The following is a 21005-nucleotide window of genomic DNA, read 5'->3' as shown; positions in this document are numbered from 1 at the left end:
CACTCAAAACATTAAGTTCATGCTCTAAACCACAGAAATGACACAGACGCCAAATAAATAAATAAATAAATAAATTAAATAATAAAAAATTAAAAATATGATATAAAGTGTTTTTGATATAAACGACCCACTCAGATCTCTCCACCTCCCTCATTTCGATGCTGCCCATGATCACTGGGGCTACATAATCTGAATTTTATTCGCAAAAGTGCAGTGGACGGAAACAAGAACATGAAGAAAAAATAAAATAAAACAATCAAACAATTGAAAAATATTGAACTATTTTTCCTAGCAATAGCCTGCAGTTACCTCTCAGTAATAAAAGGCATACTAGTGTCACAATATCCCAAGCCACTTTGACAGCACTCAGGAATATGCTCGCCAATGTGGGCCGCTGTGAGCTAGAAAGAGTGCACAGTTAGCATTCTCCTCCGAGCATGTTGAGTTGCCCAGTGCATTTGCTTCTGTTTGAAAATAAGCAGAGGCTGGCTTTATGTGGCTTTAAAAAGGATGCATCGTTTAGTCTTTACCCAGTAAACAAGGAATGTCCCTGGACGTTCAAAATGGGTTTAAAAGTAGTCTGTCCGTCAAGGACATATTTTAAACGTCAATGGACGTCCAAAATCCCTCTTAATAAGTTAGTTAAGTGGTGACCAATCGATAACGTCAGTGTACGTCCAAAATGCGTTTTATACAAGTAATTTATTTCGGGACCAATTAATAACGTCAATGGACGTCCAAAATACGTCTAATAGTCGTCTTTTCAACTTTCATTTTCAACCTTAAAAGAACGTTGATTAGACGGCAGTCATTACGTTATTTCAACGTTGAATCAACGGCTAATTGTTTACTGGGTATCCTCAGAGTGCGGAAGAATTTTAAAAGGCAAAATTTGCGGCATAGCATTGCGACTGTTAGCTAGTGTTAGAAATTAAAATGGGGAGAAAAATTGGTTAAAAATATGTTTTATGCCACAATCTTTGCTCAAAATGTCTCAAACATCAGGTAACATTCCTAACTTTGCCGTGTCACTTTGCTTATTCTTGGCTTAGCTGTTGGAGCCATTCATTTTAGACTTCTGGTTACTATCGTCATCAATGTGAACAAGTCAGGCTCAGTATTTTCCCATAGAATGACACATCAAGCCACTCTGAATGACTCATTTACATCATAATGTTTAGTTTTCAGACAATTCGAAGATTCTGTGTTCATTCCCTTGAAGGATGCAGCTGTTATCCTTGTGCAGAGAAACAGTGCTGGCAGCCTGCCGTACAGAGAGAGCTTTAGTGAGGCAGGAAATCAATTAATCTGCCAATAGCAGACATCACTTGAAAGAAGCATATAGTCAATATTCCAATATCCTGCAACACTTGTGCTGTGTTCAGAGGCAGGACGGGTTATTGACAAAATCTGAGGTCGTTATTTTATGTCATATCTGTGCATCTTTACATCATTAAATCCACCGAGTAAATATATACTAAACAAAATGTGTACACACCAATCAGCCACCTACTTGTTTGTGCACCCATCCATTCTTGCAATTCCACTGACCATGACACGACAAAGATATGACTCACAGAGTGACCCAAGGTTAGGATTAACCCAAGACCCCCAGGGCCCTGGAAATGTATTTTAATTCTAATGTATTACAAATGTACTAAAATTTCATTTCTGCGATAATCTACTAATAAGTCACTTTCTCCAGTAATTCCTCCTTACATAATCAAATTAATTAGACTGACATTTACTGCACCTTTCATGTTCCCTAAATGACTCGACTCTGCTCTTTTGCTTTTTCGTCAGGCAAATCTGGTACCTGGTCCCTGGAACCGGGCCCTCGGAACATCAAGCATTAACTAGCCGCTTGTAAAATCACCAAGTGACTGCAGCAATCACATTTGTTTGATCTTACTCACAATGGCAGCTCATAAAATTACCCTGTGGTGTTTTGAAGAGGTTCAAATGTTTCTTGGATCAGTGGCCAATGAAAAACTCCTGGAAGAGCTGGATGTGCAACAAGAAGAACTCTGTGAGAACTGGGGCACAGAGCCTTGTTTAGTCCAAAAAAACAAAAACAACACACAAATACATGATGCATAAACAGCTCCTAACTTTAAGTTGTTTTTGTGGTTTTGAAGCCAGTGGTTGCCGGTAGATACAGGGCTTTGTGACATCACCAGCAGCAATTCACAGTGGAGCTGTGGGAGTGGAAAAGCGACCAGGGAAAAGCAGGTAGAGCTGTGCTGAGCCGAGTCAATGCAATGTAAATCTATTTTAAACATGACAAACACTAGGAAGCATTAACTCCTTCAATCAAGGAATACAAAGCACTTTGGTTTCTCTCCTGTGAGTTGCACTTTATGAAACCATATTCATCACTATTATAAATATCATTGGCTATTTTTTTGTGGTGGTTTAATTGACTGATTGCAATTTAAAATCAATGTGATGGGAATTCAAAAGCAGGTAGGAAAGTTTATAAACACAAATTTGTTCGTAAAAGCCTATGCTCAACTGTGCAGAACCTGGTCCTGTCATAAAACCTCCCTGTCATAACCAGGAATCAAAAGCACAAAAACAAAACAACAAACAAACAAACAAACAAACAAAAAAGCAGCCCTCTGGCTTAGTGAATTAGCTAAATTTAACAATACACAACTATAAAATGGAAAAAAAAAACCAAAACAATAAAATTCAACAATTCATCCAGAGAATGACTGGACACTGAGGACATGTGTCAGTTTGAGCACTAATCCATGACTAACTGGATTTGCTACATTGAAGTCCTGGGACAAGGACATTAGGGAGTTTGGAGTCTCTCCTTGATAGCCAAGGCCAGGAGATGAGAGGATTGTGCAGATTATCAGTGGCAGACTGAAAAAAAAAGATTGATGAAATTGACCTTGCTGAAAGGTTGTGTTTGATTTGAAGGAATTAAACAGGACCCCTATATAACTGCTGTATGTCTCTAAAACGGTGACGTAGTGGTCGGGAGAAAACATTAAAGAGCTCATGTCATAGAAAACAGAATGACTGCCTCACTTTCTAAAAATTAAAGTGTGTGTACCACTGGCTTCCCATCCAAACTGGATGCTACAGAGCAGCTGCACATGAGCTTAGAGTGACAGACCGTCGATTAATGCCAGAAGGAATGTTGGAGAAGCAGGTGTCCACAGGGTTCAGAAACATCGCCCTATTCGGCCTGGAGGACTTCAGCCCCGCCCATTCCCGTAAGCTATAAAGAATTGTTTGAGCCTGGACTTGAACATTATGAGGCAGCCAATCAAACGACAGATAAAATTATACAATCCCTGTCATGACAACAGTTACATTTGGGAGGTAAACATGACTCACTGCACCTTTAAGTGAAGCTCATTCTGTGGGTTTGATCGTGGCTTGAGGTTCCCCTGAGATGACCGTGAGCAGGGGTCATGAACTGCAATCCTTATCTGAGACAAAGAGGGTCCAGCAGCTGAATGGCACTGAGCTGTCAAGAATCTGACTGTGGAAAGGACAGGAAAGAAAATGAGCAATTGTAGCAAACACACACACACACACCTCTCTCTCTCTCTCTCTCTCTCTCTCTCTCTCTCTCTCCCTCCCTCCCTCCCTCCCACTGGATTTCTTCAATTTATTTCAATCAAACCTTATGTCTCTGTCTTTATCCCGCTGTCTCAGTCTCTCAATCTTTATCTGTCTATTATTCCCTGTATTATTTGTTCTCTCTTTCTCTTTCTATCTTTGTTTTCCCCCACTGTCTTTCTCCAACTGAAACATTCTCTTTATATTATTTTTTACTGTCTCTTTCTTTCTTTCATCTCCCACACACAATCTCTCTATCTATATCTGCCTTTTTCTTTCATCTTTCTTTCTCTTTCACCACTCCCTCCCCATTTCTCTCCATCTTTATCTGCCAGTCATTACTCTCTGGGTATTTGCATCCACATTCTCTGCCTCTTCATCTTTTTCTATCAACATATCAGCTACTCTCCTCTTCTCTCTCTCTCTCTCTCGTTGGGCATCCTGAATTAATCCACGTCATCACGATGCTCAAACCAACCCCCTCCACCCCCCCCCCATTCTTTCCCCTCTCTCTTTCACTAAAGAGTCTCGCTCTACACACACCTCAGTGTCTCGTCCTCCACGCGCTGCATATTTGCTCAGCGCACCACAGTGTTTTTTATTTTCAATTATTTTTTTTAATACACGCGCGTTCAAAACTTTCCAGCTATGTTCTTCCCTCTAAATAGTTGCTCGTCTTTCCTTTCACCAAATCCGGGAATAAAATGAATTTCTCAGGGTCCCATCCGGGATTCGCCCCTTGTGGCACGCGCGCTCTCGATTTCTGAACCCGTCTCGAGCGCGCTTTGCCGGCAGCACTTTCCGTGATGACCTCTCGCGCACAGCGGGTGTGAGGTGACCGCTGCTGGGCGGATGAAGAGAGCGCAGAGACCTCTGTTCCCTCGTGCGCTTGAAGTGTCCCGTGGCCAGGACTGAAGATGTTCTGTGATCCGGAGCGCGCGAACTTCAGCTGGAACTGCACGGAGGAGGAGGAAGAGGAGGAGGGCACGCTTCTGGACGCCACGCTCGACTCGGGCTGGAGCGGGGTTCCGGGGCGCGGGCTCTCGCGCGGGGGCCACGATGTCGTGGCCGTGATCCTGGGCTTCATCATGACTTTCGGCTTCGTCAACAACCTGCTGGTGCTCGTGCTCTTCTGCCGCTTCAAGACGCTGCGCACTCCCGTCAACCTGCTGCTGCTCAACATCAGCGTGAGCGACCTGCTCGTGTGCGTGTTCGGCACCTCGCTCAGCTTCGCCGCCAGCGTGCGCGGGCGCTGGCTCGTGGGAAGAAGCGGGTGCGTGTGGTACGGCTTCGTGAACTCCTGCTTCGGTGAGTACGCGCGAACAAACTAGTGCCAGTCTCCCTTCTACAGTTTAACACGGGCAGGGTTCCAGCTGGAAACGGGCTCTGAGTGGGTTTTAATAGTAGGACCCAGCTGCACCATCTACATCAGATACATGTGGCCAGCCCAGAAATACTCTTTAAGCCCACATTGACCCCATGAACCCTATGTTAAACCCATCCCAGGCCATCACACTGTCACCTTCGCACACCTATGGCCACTTTTGAAAAACCAGACCAGCTACCAACATGTGTGTGGACTGCGAGCAGATACCAGAGCACCCAGAGGAAACCCACACAAACACAAGAGGAACACATCAAGCTCTGCACAGACAGTGACTGGAGAACCCTGAAGCTGTGTGACAGTGACACTATAACAGTTACTTTTAAAGGCCATGTTCACAATATAAAAATAAAATAATAATAATTAAAAAAAAAAGTAATTAAACAAAATTCAGAAAAATCTTTCCTCACCATTTGCTAGCTCTGCAGTATGTTTTTGTGCTGGAAACAGGTTTGATGTGTTTACAAAACCTTACTGTCTGTAAAGGAGTAAAAAAAACAAGCAAAAAAACCCAAAAACAAAGTGGCTCGGCTGGCATGCTAGGCTTCCTCTCCCTGTTCACGGCAGAGAAACAGCAAACAGACCTCAAAACTTTGAAAATCATGAAAAGAAATCAGAATTTTGCTTTATTTCTGCTTCACAGGTGGGAAATATTGGCTTATTTTTACTGGTTCAGATTCCTTAAGGTAGTACTTCCTCTAAATTTGGGAGAGCGCTAACTGCATGAATGTAAACACAAGGTAAAAGTGTTACAGATTGAAAACTGTAAGTGCTACAAAATGAAACAACCCTGTTTCTGTTGTAATTCGATGACTAAAAACATAGACAAATTTGACGTTTGACATTTCTGCTCTGGCCAAAAGTATGGGCTTTCACTGATTACACCTAGAGCCATTGTGGGTCACCATCACATTAAAAAATCATGGGCATTCATAAGGAACAGGCCATCTTTATGCCTGTAGCAATCTCTAATTTTCTTTCTAACTTTGGAGTATCTCATCTAGTTAAGAGAGGATTTGTGGATGAGATGTTTGACGAGAAATCCTGAATGTTAAAAAAGAGCTTTATAGACCTTTTTTTTTTTATAGACCTTTGGTTTGTGGGCGGAGCTTAATTTTTGGCAGAAAGTCACAGTAAGCATTGTATGAGAATGGGAATATGGCTAATCCAGATGTTTTCTCCAGTTATTTTTTTAGCTTACGAGTAAGAGAGGTTGTCCTACAGTAACAAGCTAACTCTTAGTAAAGGGGTGAGGTTTCCTGACTCACTGTCTGGTAAGAGAGTCAAGGAACCAACTTTATGGCCAAAGTTACAGTGGCCGGACATCTTCATATAGCTTGTGGAAAAACCCAGCGTTTATACAAAACACTCAAGGCATTAAATGCCTACAATGTCCAGGACTCTCTTTTGTAAGTCGCTTTGGATAAAAGCGTCTGCCAAATGCATAAATGTATATGTAAATGTAAAACATGGAATACCAAGATCTGCTGGATGCTTTTTCTGTTTTATGGACTGTGGTATTTACCATGATGAAATAGCTGAGAATGCCAGCTTTTGGTTGATGCTTTCACTAACTTCTTGTTATAAAGTATATCATTGATTTTCCTGTGTGATAAACAGTGGGAAAAACATTGCCTGATATAAGTTCAAGTTCATGAAGTTTATTGTCATTTCAGCAGTATATAGTGCTTACAGTACACAGTGAAACGAAATTTGACCAAGGTGCTTCATAAAACTATACACAACATTAAAGTGCAACTAGTGCAAAGCTAGTGCAAACATCAAACAGTGCACACGCATTAAAGTGCAGAAGATATGGCTAAGAAAAATACAAAACAATATACATACAATACAAAAACCACCTGGGGGTAAGTATGGGGGGGGGGGCTGAGGGAGAGAGACACTGCAATTTAAGGTGTATTTGTGCTGTAAACAGTAACTGGATATGACCATGATATAAACAGGATATGTGTAAACAGTACACTCATTTTCCGTATATCATTTTCAGTCCATCAAACCAGTGTTTTGTGAAGTTTGTGTGTGTGTGTGTGTGTGTGTGTGTGTGTGTGTGTGTGTGCTTCTTCAGTCCAGTCTCAGTCTCTAGATGTTCAGGAGTCTGATAGCATGTGGGAAGAAGCTGTTACGGAGTCTGGATATGAGCGCACGAATGCTTTGATACCTTTTTCCAGACGGCAGTAGGTTGAAAATGTGCATATAAAATGTGCACTGCAGAGGTGAGAATTTTGGATGCTTTCATCAGTCCAGCCTCTCTGTTCAATAGCTTGTAACCATAATCGTCTAAGATCTGCCTCAAAGGGCATCGACGATGGTATTCTATAAAAATGAAGATAATTGGCTTTTCCATTGAGATTCTGGCCTCCAACTGCACAACACAACATATTTTGTCTCTTTTTGTGTATCTCGTCTGTTTCATTCCACTTGTTTATGATGTTTTACTGCCTCCACAATGCACCTGTCAGTGACGTAATCGTGACATCCATTCCAAATTATTCTATACCAACTGTTGACACCAGATTGGCTGTAGTATTAGCGTATGCGTTCACAGTTCCTGTGCTGAGGTTTCTTTTAGAGCCAGTTTGGGACTCTGTAGTGGGTGATGCAACAGTGGGTGGGTGACCCTATGCATGGGCTGCAGTCACATGATTGTTTTTGGTGTGTTTTTGGCTCCATACTGGGGATTGAGCAACAGCCAGAAGCACAGAAGGCCACCACCGCCTCTGTGTCAGGGGTAAAGGATTGCGTTGTGTAGCATGAGAAAGAAAAAGATTTTTGCCTTAGCACATTAGCATTTTTGCCTTAGCACATTAGCATTTTTGCCGATCTAAAAAAGCTGCTAGCACATCAGACTCTAATGCCTTCTCCTGTTCTTCTGACTGAATCTGTGGGAGTTATTCATACACAAATCATATACAAGCTCCAGTAATCGTTTTATTTCACTTGTGTGTAATTTTAGCGTGTAAGAGGCTACAGATACAAGCCACATTCTTGTGCCTCATGTGTTTTCACCTTGTTTACAGGATAAATAATCTGATCCAGCTGTCCCTGCGCTCTGAGTGTGGAACAGATTTTTGGAGGATGGTTTATTGTGACTGTCTGCCTAAATTATTCCTCTGGATTCCCTTAAAGTTTAATAGTTCTCCTTGTCTGAATGTGAGAGTGATCAGTGAGAGATGTTTCCATGTCTAGGACAAAACTGAATCCCAAATGTCTCCCTACACCCACTGTGGGGTACAGTCTTGGTCATAAATTAATGGTCTGTTCACTCAAGCAGTGGGTTGTATGTCAAAAGTAATTCTAAGATTTCCTGTCAAATTAACATCTAATTACTGTCTGTATTATTAGTTGAGTATGGAGTATGGTGCTACTTTGGGACACGGCTGACTAACACAGATGAGTACGTAAATGAAGAACCAAAGTGTTGACAGTAACAGTTTAAATTGTCTTTGTTTAATGAGTAGGTGACCAATATTGTGGCTATTCTACACAGTGCAACCCATGAATATCATTTCATGGCTGAGTTTTGCAACTCCAAGAGGCTCCATTTCAAAATAGCTGCATTTACATTTGACCAGAAGCCCATGTAGCAGAGCAGGAATGTCACAAAGTTGACATCCAATAATAGCAGCCTGTTTTTCTATTAAGTTTGCATGGCCGCGTATCCTAACAAAGTTTGTGGCTGAAACACCTGGACTCTGTCGTGAAGAGGGGAGTCCACAGAGTTTTGGTCATATATGATGAAAGAGAAATGATCTCTGAATAAAGTGTCAAAGGAAAGAACATGTACTGCACCTCAGTGTTTTGTCTGTTTTCACAAAAATGATGAATGAAACACTTACCCTCGCTGTGCTCCTCTCTCGGATCTAGTCCATGAGGTTGTCTGTCTCATTAGCGGGCCTAATGAAGCGAGTTAGCCTGTTGACTACACATAAATCAATAATATTAACAAGGAGTTTTTCTCTCTTCTTTCTACTCTTCTAAACAGGCTTTGGACTAGATGCTGGAACACTGAAGATGGCATTTAGCAATGAGAGTATTAGTGATGATTTGGTATTCTGTGTTGCAAAACATCCACTAATTGCTGATTAATTTAATGCTAGCTATGAAAGAAAGGTATTAAGACACACATTGTATAGCAGCTTACTGCGCGTGGCTCACATATCAATGTGCCTTAAGCATCCATGACCCATGTCAATATCACTGGTTGTGCTTTATTGAACCATCTTTGGGCGTTACTAACCCATATATAATGGGAACCCCATATCAAACCTTCCATTTTAGAAATACTCTGACCAAAACATTATGACTATCACAACTTGTTAAATGGCTCAGATCCTTAGCTTTTCTGCTTTGTTTTTGTTTCCAACCCATCAGCTTCAAAACTGGCTTTTTACCTGCTGCCTTTTATACCCCACCCCTCAACAGGTGGCACTGTAACAACAGTCAATGCTATTCACTGCACCTATTAGCTTAAGATTAGTTTTAATCTTGTGGTTGTTTGGTGTACATTCACATACCCCAAGTCTGAAAAAAAAGAAGTAACTATCAAATTTTTAACTGGCACAATGTCACAGAATCTTCCAGATGCGATTTAGTGTTCATTTTCACCAAGACATAGCAGATCTGTCTGTTGCCAGCTATAGTTCTTATAGAAAAGTTTCAATAGCTATGGGTTTTACTCAAATATGAGCAAAAGAATGTACTTGACTACACAAAAAATACAAGTGTTCTGAATAAAAAGTCCTGAGACAATCCCCACCCCCCCCCAAAAAAAACCATCAACAACAAAAAAAAACAACCTAATAATTTAAAGCTAAGCTATAAGCAAAAAAATGTCACATACCTACACTGGGCTTGGAAAATATATTTGACCAATATGAGACTCAACATGAGCAAGTGCTCTTTCTAAATTCAGAAATGTATGATTTCTACGGGCATTTCTTTATTTTCACAACAACCCCTTTTACTGCTTACTGGCCTCTAGTGTCTGGAGTAGGTATTGCCTTCAATTCACTACTTTTAGCAAGTAAATATTTATAAATGTCTTTGTGATATGTTTTTAGGATATATTAAGATACACATTTTGAAATGTCCTCAAAAGCACTTTTAAAAAGGTCAGTTTAACACTTGGATACATACAGACGCATCATTCTTATAGTTCCCTGAACATACACCTGCATTAAAACATTCCTCATGTTCACTGCTGTTTCTGTGACAGTGCAATTATGCTACTACACTGTTGACAGTTGTTGGGTCATTACTCCATTGTGTATGCTGTTAATGTCACTGCAGAGCTGAGAAGAATCGGGAAGAAAGGAATAAAGCCCTGATCAGTGAGGTGTGGAGCAGCGGAACTACATTCTCTGTAGTGATAGCGCTCCATTCAAATCCTCTGGAAAGAGTTGGAGCTGCGTCTGTGATGCAGAACCAGACATCCAACATTAATACCTGGCAACATGCCATTAAATCCTCACAGCAAATGTTCCAAAGCCTTCCCAGAAGTGTAGAAGCTGTGGTATTGGGCACACAGTGTCGGTTATGTTGGTTTGGACTGGACTAGTCCTTGTCCTATTGCACCTAATGAGAGAGAGAGAGAGAAGACAGAGAGTGAGAGGTATGCTTTGATCAGTGTTTCTAAGCAGTGATTTCCTACAGAGATTAAACATGACTCATGACTGAGAGGACTTTACGGAAGGTTATAATGTTCCTTTGCATCAGAGCATCGCTTTGAAACAAGGGAGCAAGGGCACCTTATATAATATATACATAAGACTGCACAGTAATCAGGAGTTCTACTGCAGTGCGGTCTTCTATGTACAACAATCTCCCATAACATTATGACCACTTCCTTGTTTCTACCCTCATTGTCCACGCTCTGAGCCCCGCTGATCATACAGAGGGACTTTGTAGTTTTATAATTACAGATTATAGTATATTTGTTGCTCTGTATACTTTATTGTCCCCCTTTCACCCTGTTCGTCAATGCTCAGGACCACCATCAAGTTTACCTGTGTAGAAAAATGTGTACAGCTGGTCTTCCCCTTTTTCTAGCTGTACAACTGGACCCATGCAAAGTGACAAACTGAATATTTCCAGACCACAAACATCCTCCAAACCTTGAACTGGAAGTCATCAAATATTCCTGTTTCTTATTTATACACTTCACTGAAATAGATTTCTATCACCCAGGTTAGGGCAAGACCGCCAGTGGCCATGTTTTACCATGAGTTATGGGTCAGTTTAGAATTCTGTCATTAATTAAGGCAGTGTGTGTATCATCTGTGTTGATGGGAAAGTAGGCCACAACTGCGAACACATATAAAACCAGTTTCTAAAAATGGAGGATGTCTTGCGCCAGCCAGCTGAAACTCCACCAAACCCCACCACTAGAATCCCCCTGAACCCACCAAACCATCTTTAGAGAATGCTGTTAAGGACATTTTCCATTAATATATAATTCCAGCTGACAGCATTATTTTTGGAAAGGGACTTTTTCTACTTTCTCTATGTTTAATCGTACACTAGGCTTCTCATCTCTTTTCCTTGAATTGTTGCCATTGCTTTGACATTGTTTGGACACCAGTCACTTCTCCAGAGAACTAGACAGTTAAAACTGCAGTGAGAAACCAATCAATAGGAAAGTGTCCCAAGTCATGTGTAGTTAAATGTCACAGCTGCACCAAGAAAAAAGCACTTAAGCAATATGTTTTTTTTTTTTTTTTTTTTGATTGAAAGATAGCACCATAAAAAATCTGGATATTCCCTGGCTCCAGGTTTTCGTCTCTTATTCTCGTGATTATATAAGCAATCAGTAATTTTTCTGGAGTAGTTCCTGAATAATTCATATTGTTCATGAGATATAAATCTTAATAACGTATTTCCATTCATACATTTATCCAAAGCTCTTATCTAGATTGTCTTAGATCAAGGCAAACTGTACCCAAGAATCTGCAGTACCTAAGAATCTCCTAAAATACAACTGCCTTTTTATTCATATCCATATATTGTCACCTATAGACATATGCCATGACATGTATGCCGACTTTGAGTTGGCCATTTTCAAATAAAGAACATTCTAGCAAATATATCGGCATATTTAAATAATGTAACACATATTCAACAATATTTTATTTCAATATTATGTGCTTAGTTGAACCTAGGTGTGCTTTTGGGTCCTTTACACCTTTATTTTCTACACAAAACATGGGAATTTCTTTTTAATTCATCCGAGAACTTACATTTATGTTTCGGCATAGCTGCTGGAGATGAGGGTAGGTACATGAGCTTTGCCTGACGTAAACAAGGACTACTGACGTGCAGACTGACCAATTAAACGTTTACAGCGAAGGTTATCGACCAATCACGGTAGCTCTACAGTCAGACCGTCCAATCAGAAGATTTTAGACTACTTCACCACGCCCCCTTCTCAAGCGAACCAATCGGAGTAGGGGAGGGCGGGACTAGTTTGTGAACGAAACGCTTCTCCAAATTCTATGTAAGCTCTAGAAAAACAAAATCCCGGACGTTTGTAAAATTCCGCCCGGACATTTTTTTAAGTCTTAAAAAGAGGACATGTCCGGGTTAAAAAGGACGTCTGGTCACCGTAATATATTATAATGCACTGTATATGAAGAAAGAAGGGAGCCGTTTTGGACAGAGCACTGGAAACTAAGACACATGACACAATAAACAGGAGGGTAGGATGATCACATGACAAGGGGAATACAACCAGGAACCACAACAAAACACAGAACAGAACGGAGGGAACGTTTTAGAGGGAGGCAATTTATGAGGGGAAAAATGCAACTCTGGGAATTCAATATAAGACATGTCCCTGGTTGCATTTACAAACCGATATTGAAATATGGATTGATTAGATATCAGAAATTAAAAACAGCAGTAGGTCTATTCCAGGGCTGCAAAAAGTTACTGTAAAACTTACCTTTTTTACTACTGTAAAAAAGGGGATGAGATATAGTTTAATGTCTGATACATGAATATTAATGTACACTTGTTTAGCTTGGGGATAACATATCATTAGAAGCACTGGAGGGGAGCTAACAGGATTTTGACCAAGTTTTGTTATTCATGGCCTGAAGGTCTACTCTAACAGTCACGGTTCAGTACTTGTAAACAATAAACACCAATATATAAAAGCTGTTAGTTATTTTCTCCTGTTATTTTTTCTTTATATTATGAAACTGACACTTGACTGAAAACATCTGACAGAATCTTTATTATTTACAACTTGACAGAGAATCTGTACTATTTTAAAATGGTCACCCTCTTATGCCACTCTATGAGGCAAAGCAAGGCAAGGCAACTTTCAAACACAGTGGCAATTCAAGATGCCTTACAAAACAGTACAGACAGTCCTTGGGTGTCTAGAAAGGCGCTATATAAGTGTAAAGATACATACATACATACAAATTAAAATATAAACAACATCATCATCATTTTCTTCTCCGCTTCTCCATTTCAGGGTCGCGGTAATATAAACAACATATAAAACAGAAATAAAAGAAAAGTCATTTAATAAAATAGAACATCTAATCACTTTTTAATTGTTTGATTCAATATTTTAAAATGACTAAACCACAAAGGCTAATATTGTCTTTGTTATTCTCCAACAGGGATTGTATCGCTGATTTCTCTGGTGGTCCTTTCGTATGAGCGCTACAGCACATTAACTGTTTACAACAAACAAGCCCCTGATTACAAAAAGCCCCTTCTGGCTGTGGGATGCTCCTGGCTTTATTCTCTGTTCTGGACACTGCCCCCTCTGCTGGGCTGGAGCAGTTATGGACTGGAAGGGGCGGGAACCAGCTGTTCAGTCACATGGATGTCCAAAACCCCACTATCGCATTCTTACATCATCTGCCTCTTCATATTCTGTCTGGGCATTCCAGTACTTGTGATGGTTTACTGCTACGGCCGACTGCTCTACGCTGTTAAACAGGTAAACCACTCACAACTTTTACTTTAAAGGAGCGATAAGCGATTTTCTCCAATGATTTTTGTTCACATTATGAAACAAGCTATTACCCTGACACCTAGTGGCCTGGATGAGACCGATTCTGAAATAAATGTAAAACACGGCCAGGGCGGCACGGCGGCGCAGCAGGTAGTGTCACAGTCACATAGCTCCAGGGACCTCGGGTGACTGTCTGTGAGGAGTTTGGTGTTCTCCCTGTGTCTGCGTGGGTTACCTCCAGGTGCCCCGGGTTTCCTCAAACGGTCCAAAATCACATGTTGATAGGTGGATTGGCGACTCAAAAGGTCCCTAGGTGTGAGTGAATGTGTGTGTGTTTGTGTGATAAGCGGCTACAGATAATGAATGAAAAGATGGCCACCCCATGTGGGGAGCCCACTCTATGGGGCATAACCTTCATTTGTTTCTTTTTACATTAAAAATAGATGGGTTTAACATCCAGAATGTGTTGGGATCCATCACTGGACCCATCCTGAAAACATGGCCTAAAAAACACTTGTGGCAAGTGCAAGACATGTCTCTGGAATATATTTTTTTTATTAGTTATGTCTCTGAAGTCTCATCCCTGCATAAGCCTGGAATGTTCAAACTGGGTCAGCCTCTCAAAATAAAATGCCCAAACTTGGGCAGCCTGTTCCATTCAGATAAACCTCAACTTCTGTGTATGTACACAATTTTTTTCTATTTTTAGTGTCACCATTGTTTGCACAGGTTTTGCTCGATAGCAAATGGTGCTGTACACTGAAGTTAAATGTGGAAGGGATACATACACAAGTATGACCATATGTTTTCTGCTCATCCAACATATCTTTTTAAATTAAGCATATCAGTAGGCAATCTACCATTCTTAATTGCAGTAACATACATTCGTGTAGATGCTTATCCTGCTGAGGGTCAGGGTGGGTCCAGAACTTCCGGAATCACTGGGTGCAAGGCAGGAACACACTATGGAGGGGCGACAAACACTCACACCTATGGCCACTTTGAGCTACCAATCCACCAACAAAAGTGTGTTTTGGGGCTGTGGGAAGAAAGCAAAACACACAGAGAAAACCCATGCAGACACAGGGAGAACACACAAAACACGGATAGTTACCCAGAGCAAGGCTCAAACCCATAGCCCCAGAACCCTGGAGCTGTGTGACAGCAACACTCACTGTTATTGTAATACTGTTCTAATTTCTTTGGAAACTTTTAAACAACATTTTGGAACACTGTCGTGGGGATTTGATGACATTCAGCGATGACAGCTGTAGTAAGGTCATGTACCGATGTTAAATGATGAGTTTTAGATCTTAGATTTGGCTTCAACCCATTATAAATCTATAGAATGTAGGTCCAAATCTTGGCATCTAGCGTGGTAACCATAGGCTCATGTGCAGTTGCTCTAGAGCATGCCATTTTGTTGGTTATAGTTTTTCTGTAAGTTTCTGGACACACCGCGACCCTGAACTGGATAAGCAGTTACAGATAATGAATAAATGAATGAATGAATGAATGATAGTTTTTCTGGAGCTGTGTGTTGACAGCGGAACTTCTGTGTCCACAGTGGAATCAAACTTTTGATCATGGTCAGAAAAATAACAAATCTGATCTTCACTGCTGTAAATAATTGAACCAAAGTGTGGTGTCTAAATCTACTGCTGATTTTGGAATCTGACTGAACTGCAAGTTTAAAGCAAGGGTGAGGACTCACACTGTGCAATGAGACTTGATTGAAATGCAGCAGTGGTCAGGCTTTTTTTTTTTTTTGCACGTTAATTGCAGTTTAAATGTGTGTGTTGCCCTGTGAAGGACTGGCGCCCCCTTCAGGGTGTATTCCCACCTTGTGCCCAATGATTCTGGGTAGGCTTCGGACCTACCATGACCCTGAACTGGATAAGCGCTTCCAGAGAATGAATGCATGAATGATAATTGCAGTTTATTTTTCTGTTTGAGAGGGAAAATGTTTGTTAGAATATTCACAGATTGTTCTGCAATACAAATACATGTAGAAGCTGTTAGGAGCTGTTATGTCCTAAAGTTTCTTGACACTCCATAGCATGCATTTAATTACTTGAAACTTTGTGAAAGCCACTGTGAATAGAGATGTTCAATTGTTTGTATAAGCTTTATAAAACTATAGTAGATTTCTGCACCAAATAATAAATAAAAGGAATAATAAACTTAAGGGCGGCACGGTGGTGCAGCAGGTAGTGTTCGCAGTCACACAGCTCCAGGGACCTGGAGGTTGTGGGTTCGAGTCCTGCTCCAGGTGACTGTCTGTGAGGAGTGTGGTGTGTTCTCCCTGTGTCTGCGTGGGTTTCCTCCGGGTGACTGTCTGTGAGGAGTGTGGTGTGTTCTCCCTGTGTCTGCGTGGGTTTCCTCCGGGTGACTGTCTGTGAGGAGTGCGGTGTGTTCTCCCTGTGTCTGCGTGGGTTTCCTCCGGGTGACTGTCTGTGAGGAGTGTGGTGTGTTCTCCCTGTGTCTGCGTGGGTTTCCTCCGGGTGACTGTCTGTGAGGAGTGTGGTGTGTTCTCCCTGTGTCTGCGTGGGTTTCCTCCGGGTGACTGTCTGTGAGGAGTGTGGTGTGTTCTCCCTGTGTCTGCGTGGGTTTTCTCCGGGTGACTGTCTGTGAGGAGTGTGGTGTGTTCTCCCTGTGTCTGCGTGGGTTTCCTCCGGGTGACTGTCTGTGAGGAGTGTGGTGTGTTCTCCCTGTGTCTGCGTGGGTTTCCTCCGGGTGACTGTCTGTGAGGAGTGTGGTGTGTTCTCCCTGTGTCTGCGTGGGTTTCCCCCGGGTGACTGTCTGTGAGGAGTGTGGTGTGTTCTCCCTGTGTCTGCGTGGGTTTCCCCTGGGTGACTGTCTGTGAGGAGTTGGTGTGTTCTCCCTGTGTCTGCGTGGGTTTCCTCCGGGTGACTGTCTGTGAGGAGTGTGGTGTGTTCTCCCTGTGTCTGCGTGGGTTTCCCCCGGGTGTCTGTCTGTGAGGAGTGTGGTGTGTTCTCCCTGTGTCTGCGTGGGTTTCCCCTGGGTGACTGTCTGTGAGGAGTGTGGTGTGTTCTCCCTGTGTCTGCGTGGGTTTCCCCCGGGTGACTGTCTGTGAGGAGTGTGGTGTGTACTCCCTGTGTCTGCATGGGTTTCCCCTGGGTGACTGTCTGTGAGGAGTTGGTGTGTTCTCCCTGTGTCTGCGTGGGTTTCCTCCGGGTGACTGTCTGTGAGGAGTGTGGTGTGTTCTCCCTGTGTCTGCGTGGGTTTCCCCCGGGTGACTGTCTGTGAGGAGTGTGGTGTGTTCTCCCTGTGTCTGCGTGGGTTTCCCCTGGGTGACTGTCTGTGAGGAGTGTGGTGTGTTCTCCCTGTGTCTGCATGGGTTTCCCCTGGGTGACTGTCTGTGAGGAGTGTGGTGTGTTCTCCCTGTGTCTGCGTGGGTTTCCCCCGGGTGACTGTCTGTGAGGAGTGTGGTGTGTTCTCCCTGTGTCTGCGTGGGTTTCCCCTGGGTGACTGTCTGTGAGGAGTGTGGTGTGTTCTCCCTGTGTCTGCGTGGGTTTCCCCCGGGTGACTATCTGTGAGGAGTGTGGTGTGTTCTCCCTGTGTCTGCGTGGGTTTCCTCCGGGTGACTGTCTGTGAGGAGTGTGGTGTGTTCTCCCTGTGTCTGCGTGGGTTTCCTCCGGGTGACTGTCTGTGAGGAGTGTGGTGTGTTCTCCCTGTGTCTGCGTGGGTTTCCCCTGGGTGACTGTCTGTGAGGAGTGTGGTGTGTTCTCCCTGTGTCTGCATGGGTTTCCTCCAGGTGCTCAGGTTTCCTCCCACGGTCCAAAAACACACATTAGTTGGTGGATTGGTGATTTAAAAAAAGAAAATGTCCACAGGTGTGAGCATCTGTAACCCTATGAAGAACTGGCGCCCCCTCCAAGGTGTGTTCCTGCCTTGCGCCCAGTGATTCCAGTTAGGTCCTGGACTCACAGCAACACTGAACTGCATATGTGGTTACAGACAATGAATGAAACTCTGGATGGACTATTGTCAACAAATGTCTTAGTGTTGTGTTGGTTAACAAGGTACCAAAAAGCAGCAATAGTATATAAGGTCCACCTTACAATGGATGGCACTTTAATATAATTTATGTAAATGGAGCTGTGTGTATGAAGAACCTGAGTAAAGATAAAGAACACCAAAAGTCATGTAAATATTTGGTACACATTTAAAATCTTCTTCCTAGCATCTAAGACCCGTTCAGGACCTTGTATGAGTAATACTCTGTGTGTGTGTGTTGTGTCTGTTACTATTTGTTCTTAAGGTGGGCCGTTTCAGGAAGACAGCTGCACGCCGGAGAGAGTATCACATCCTTTTCATGGTCATCACCACTGTGGTGTGTTATCTGGTATGCTGGATGCCGTACGGCGTGGTTGCCATGACAGCGACATTCGGCCGTCCAGGCCTCATCACTCCAGTGGTCAGTGTGGTGCCCTCCCTGCTGGCCAAGAGCAGCACGGTCTTCAACCCGATTATTTACATCCTCATGAACAAGCAGGTTATTACTCACTCTCTCTTCCACACAGTGAACAAATGAAACGTTAAAGGGAACACATTATTTACAAACAACACAGTTAAGTCCTGCTAGTATTTCAGCGAAAATATAGAGAGCTTAAGACTTGAAATATCCAGAACACAAAGGTAAAGCAAAATCAATTATTTTCTCCAATCGTTTCCATTACATATTCAAACAGTCGTTCTGCTGCCACCTAGTGGCCTGTGTGTGTTAGAGGTAAGATTCTGTACTAAACCTGTTGTAAAAAATGGCTACTATATGGAGCACAAATTGGTACATTCAGAGACTAAAAAACAGCTTGATTCTTCATGTTTAAAACATTTTGACCGATCCACTGTATCACCACTGGACCTCACAAGCAAATTAAAGTAGCAAGCAGCGTTATGTACAGCCTGTGCACATTAAATTAATTAAAATGTGTTCATTCTAAACCCCTATTTACTTCTTCACATTGTGGGGACTTCCCTTCTTCATTGTATCCATAAGTAGTTCTTGTTTGATGTAATGAGCCCATAATACATGAAAACAAACAAGTATTTTTGTGCTTTAAGGTATAACCCCCATACACCCTAGAAAAGTGCAAAAAAATGGCTTGTAGGGTCGACTGCTCCTGCTAAGTGTCACAGTAGCAGATCATACTGCATATCTGACCTCCTGCATGCCCTTCCTGATGTAACACTGTCATTCAGCCCAACTCAGGACTGGTAGCAGCTGTCTCCAGTCTTCTGGGATTGCTTTCCCAAATTTAGGGAGTGTCTGTGGACTCATTTTAGGGTCATGCGCTGATGTGGAAGGGCCTTCCCCAAACTGTTACCACAAAACTGGAAGCATAAAATGATCTAAAATACCTGTGCACATTCTAATATTAAGAGTAACCTTCACAGGAACAAAGAGGCACAGCTCGAACCTTGAAAACTGCTCCCTGATGATCCCTGCTGCACCAGACTTTACTGTTGTCACTATGTATTCTAACAAGTTCAATCACAGACTCCAGTTGTGGCATGCTTCCCATAACAACACACTCTGCCACAGTGCTAAAGTCAACAAACTTCAGCTTTGGCCGTTGATGATTCATTATTGGATCACTGAATCGGTGTAGTTTAGCAGCAACTACTTTATCAGGAAGGACAAATGACCTGACTGAACCCTGGCAGCGTGGCCTTGCCCTTATTTATCAAATTAAAATAAGAGCTGGAGGACATCTTCCTGACCAGGAGTTTCTCAAAGAGGAGTGGATGAAACGCTCCCAGCGTGCAGGCCATGTCAGCATAGTCAGAGTAGTAGTGACAGAGAGTGGTGTGTCTTTTAGACGGGATGAACTCGTAGACATCGACAGTCTCACAAAGTCCCATCATCAGAGCAATGCCTGAAATACAACACAAACATCACACACACACACACACGCAAAATCAGCATCACAGTCACAACGTTGGGAACAAGCACTGACATTCTATTTAAATTGTCAAATCTGAGTCAAATTTATAGTTAACAATAGTATTGTTTTAAATTATACTTTAAATTATTACTGTACTATTATATACTATTATAAAAAGATAACATTATAGAGCATTGTTATATATTAATACAGTTAATCTGTAGGTAGAATAGCCTAAGTGTATAAAAGGTCTATAGGAATAAACAGATCAGTTATTTTTTATACAGGGGGTCCTCGAATTACGACGTTGATCCGTTCCTACGTCGCGTCGTAAACCGATTTTCGGTGTAAGTCGGAACGTACGTACATACTGTACGTAAATAACCTACTGTAAGCACTTATCCTATCCTAACACCTATCCTCCTCGGTCCCGAGCCGCGTAACCGTGTATTCTTCCGCCGCGCACACCACACACGGAGTTTGCGTTACATTTACGACACAAAAAGACGAAAAAAAGTTGAAAAAAAAGTCGAAACAAGGCTTTATACAGTAAATGTGAGATGTGTCGTAACCACGAAACATCGTAACTCAGGACTGACGTAACCCGAGGACCTCCTGTATGTACAAAACATTAAATAAAGTGTTTAAGTGCCTTTAAAAATATTAAAAATAACATATAACTTTGAAACTTGTAATAGGGTGTCCTACAGAACATTATTCAACATGAGCCACAATGCAATTACAGCAGAATATCCAGCAGATTTTTAGCACCACAGTTTTAACAACACTGTAGCTGACCCATGTTAGACTCGCCATAAATAGTTACTTGCTAAATGGGTTTTAGTGAGTAACTAAACCTACAAGGACTTTTATTTTGACAAGCCTGAATATGGGTGAGTGAGGTCCTGTACATTTAGAGGAACATTTTTTAGTCACCCTCACAGGGTTAATGAACTAATTCAGAGGTTTCTTATTTCTATAATGACCCTAAACAGACTACATAAGAAATGTATGTTCTGTGGTTACAATCCTTTTTTCATTTATTCATTAATTCATTCATACATCCTCTGTAACTGTTTTGTCCATTCAGGGCCATGGCAGGAACACACACAGGACAGGGCGCCAGTGCACCCAA

The 21005-nt window shown here is 42.1% G+C and overlaps 2 protein-coding genes and 1 long non-coding RNA gene across 4 annotated transcripts in view; 1 reads left to right on the top strand and 2 right to left on the bottom strand.

Moving 5' to 3' along the window:
• Window positions 1-1793: 1793 nt before the first annotated feature.
• LOC136690775 (uncharacterized) lies at window positions 1794-9887 on the bottom strand. The gene is made up of 4 exons (XR_010801782.1): window positions 9828-9887; window positions 8824-8906; window positions 3360-3502; window positions 1794-2874 (listed from the first exon to the last, which is right to left on the bottom strand). It is a non-coding gene; the product is annotated as an uncharacterized lncRNA (long non-coding RNA).
• tmtops2a (teleost multiple tissue opsin 2a) overlaps window positions 4220-21005 on the top strand; it is a 20282-nt gene continuing 3496 nt past the window's right edge. The window contains exons 1-3 of the mRNA XM_066662751.1: window positions 4220-4890; window positions 13618-13943; window positions 18244-18477. Of these exons, the coding sequence (XP_066518848.1) occupies window positions 4500-4890; window positions 13618-13943; window positions 18244-18477 (951 nt within the window). The 5' untranslated portion in view covers window positions 4220-4499. The remainder of the gene's footprint in view (window positions 4891-13617; window positions 13944-18243; window positions 18478-21005) is intronic.
• Window positions 18473-21005, bottom strand: part of st6gal2b (ST6 beta-galactosamide alpha-2,6-sialyltranferase 2b) — a 22100-nt gene continuing 19567 nt past the window's right edge. The window contains exon 5 of one of the 2 annotated variants that reach the window (XM_066662749.1): window positions 18473-19861. In XM_066662749.1, coding sequence (XP_066518846.1) covers window positions 19614-19861 — 248 coding nt within the window. In that variant the 3' untranslated portion in view covers window positions 18473-19613. The remainder of the gene's footprint in view (window positions 19862-21005) is intronic. The other variant, XM_066662748.1, reaches the window with a different exon arrangement.

The sequence above is a fragment of the Hoplias malabaricus genome, chromosome 3 (assembly GCF_029633855.1).
Source record: "Hoplias malabaricus isolate fHopMal1 chromosome 3, fHopMal1.hap1, whole genome shotgun sequence".
NCBI lineage: Eukaryota > Metazoa > Chordata > Actinopteri > Characiformes > Erythrinidae > Hoplias > Hoplias malabaricus.
Note: the sequence above shows the minus strand (reverse complement) of the source record. Positions and strands in the feature narration are given on the sequence as shown.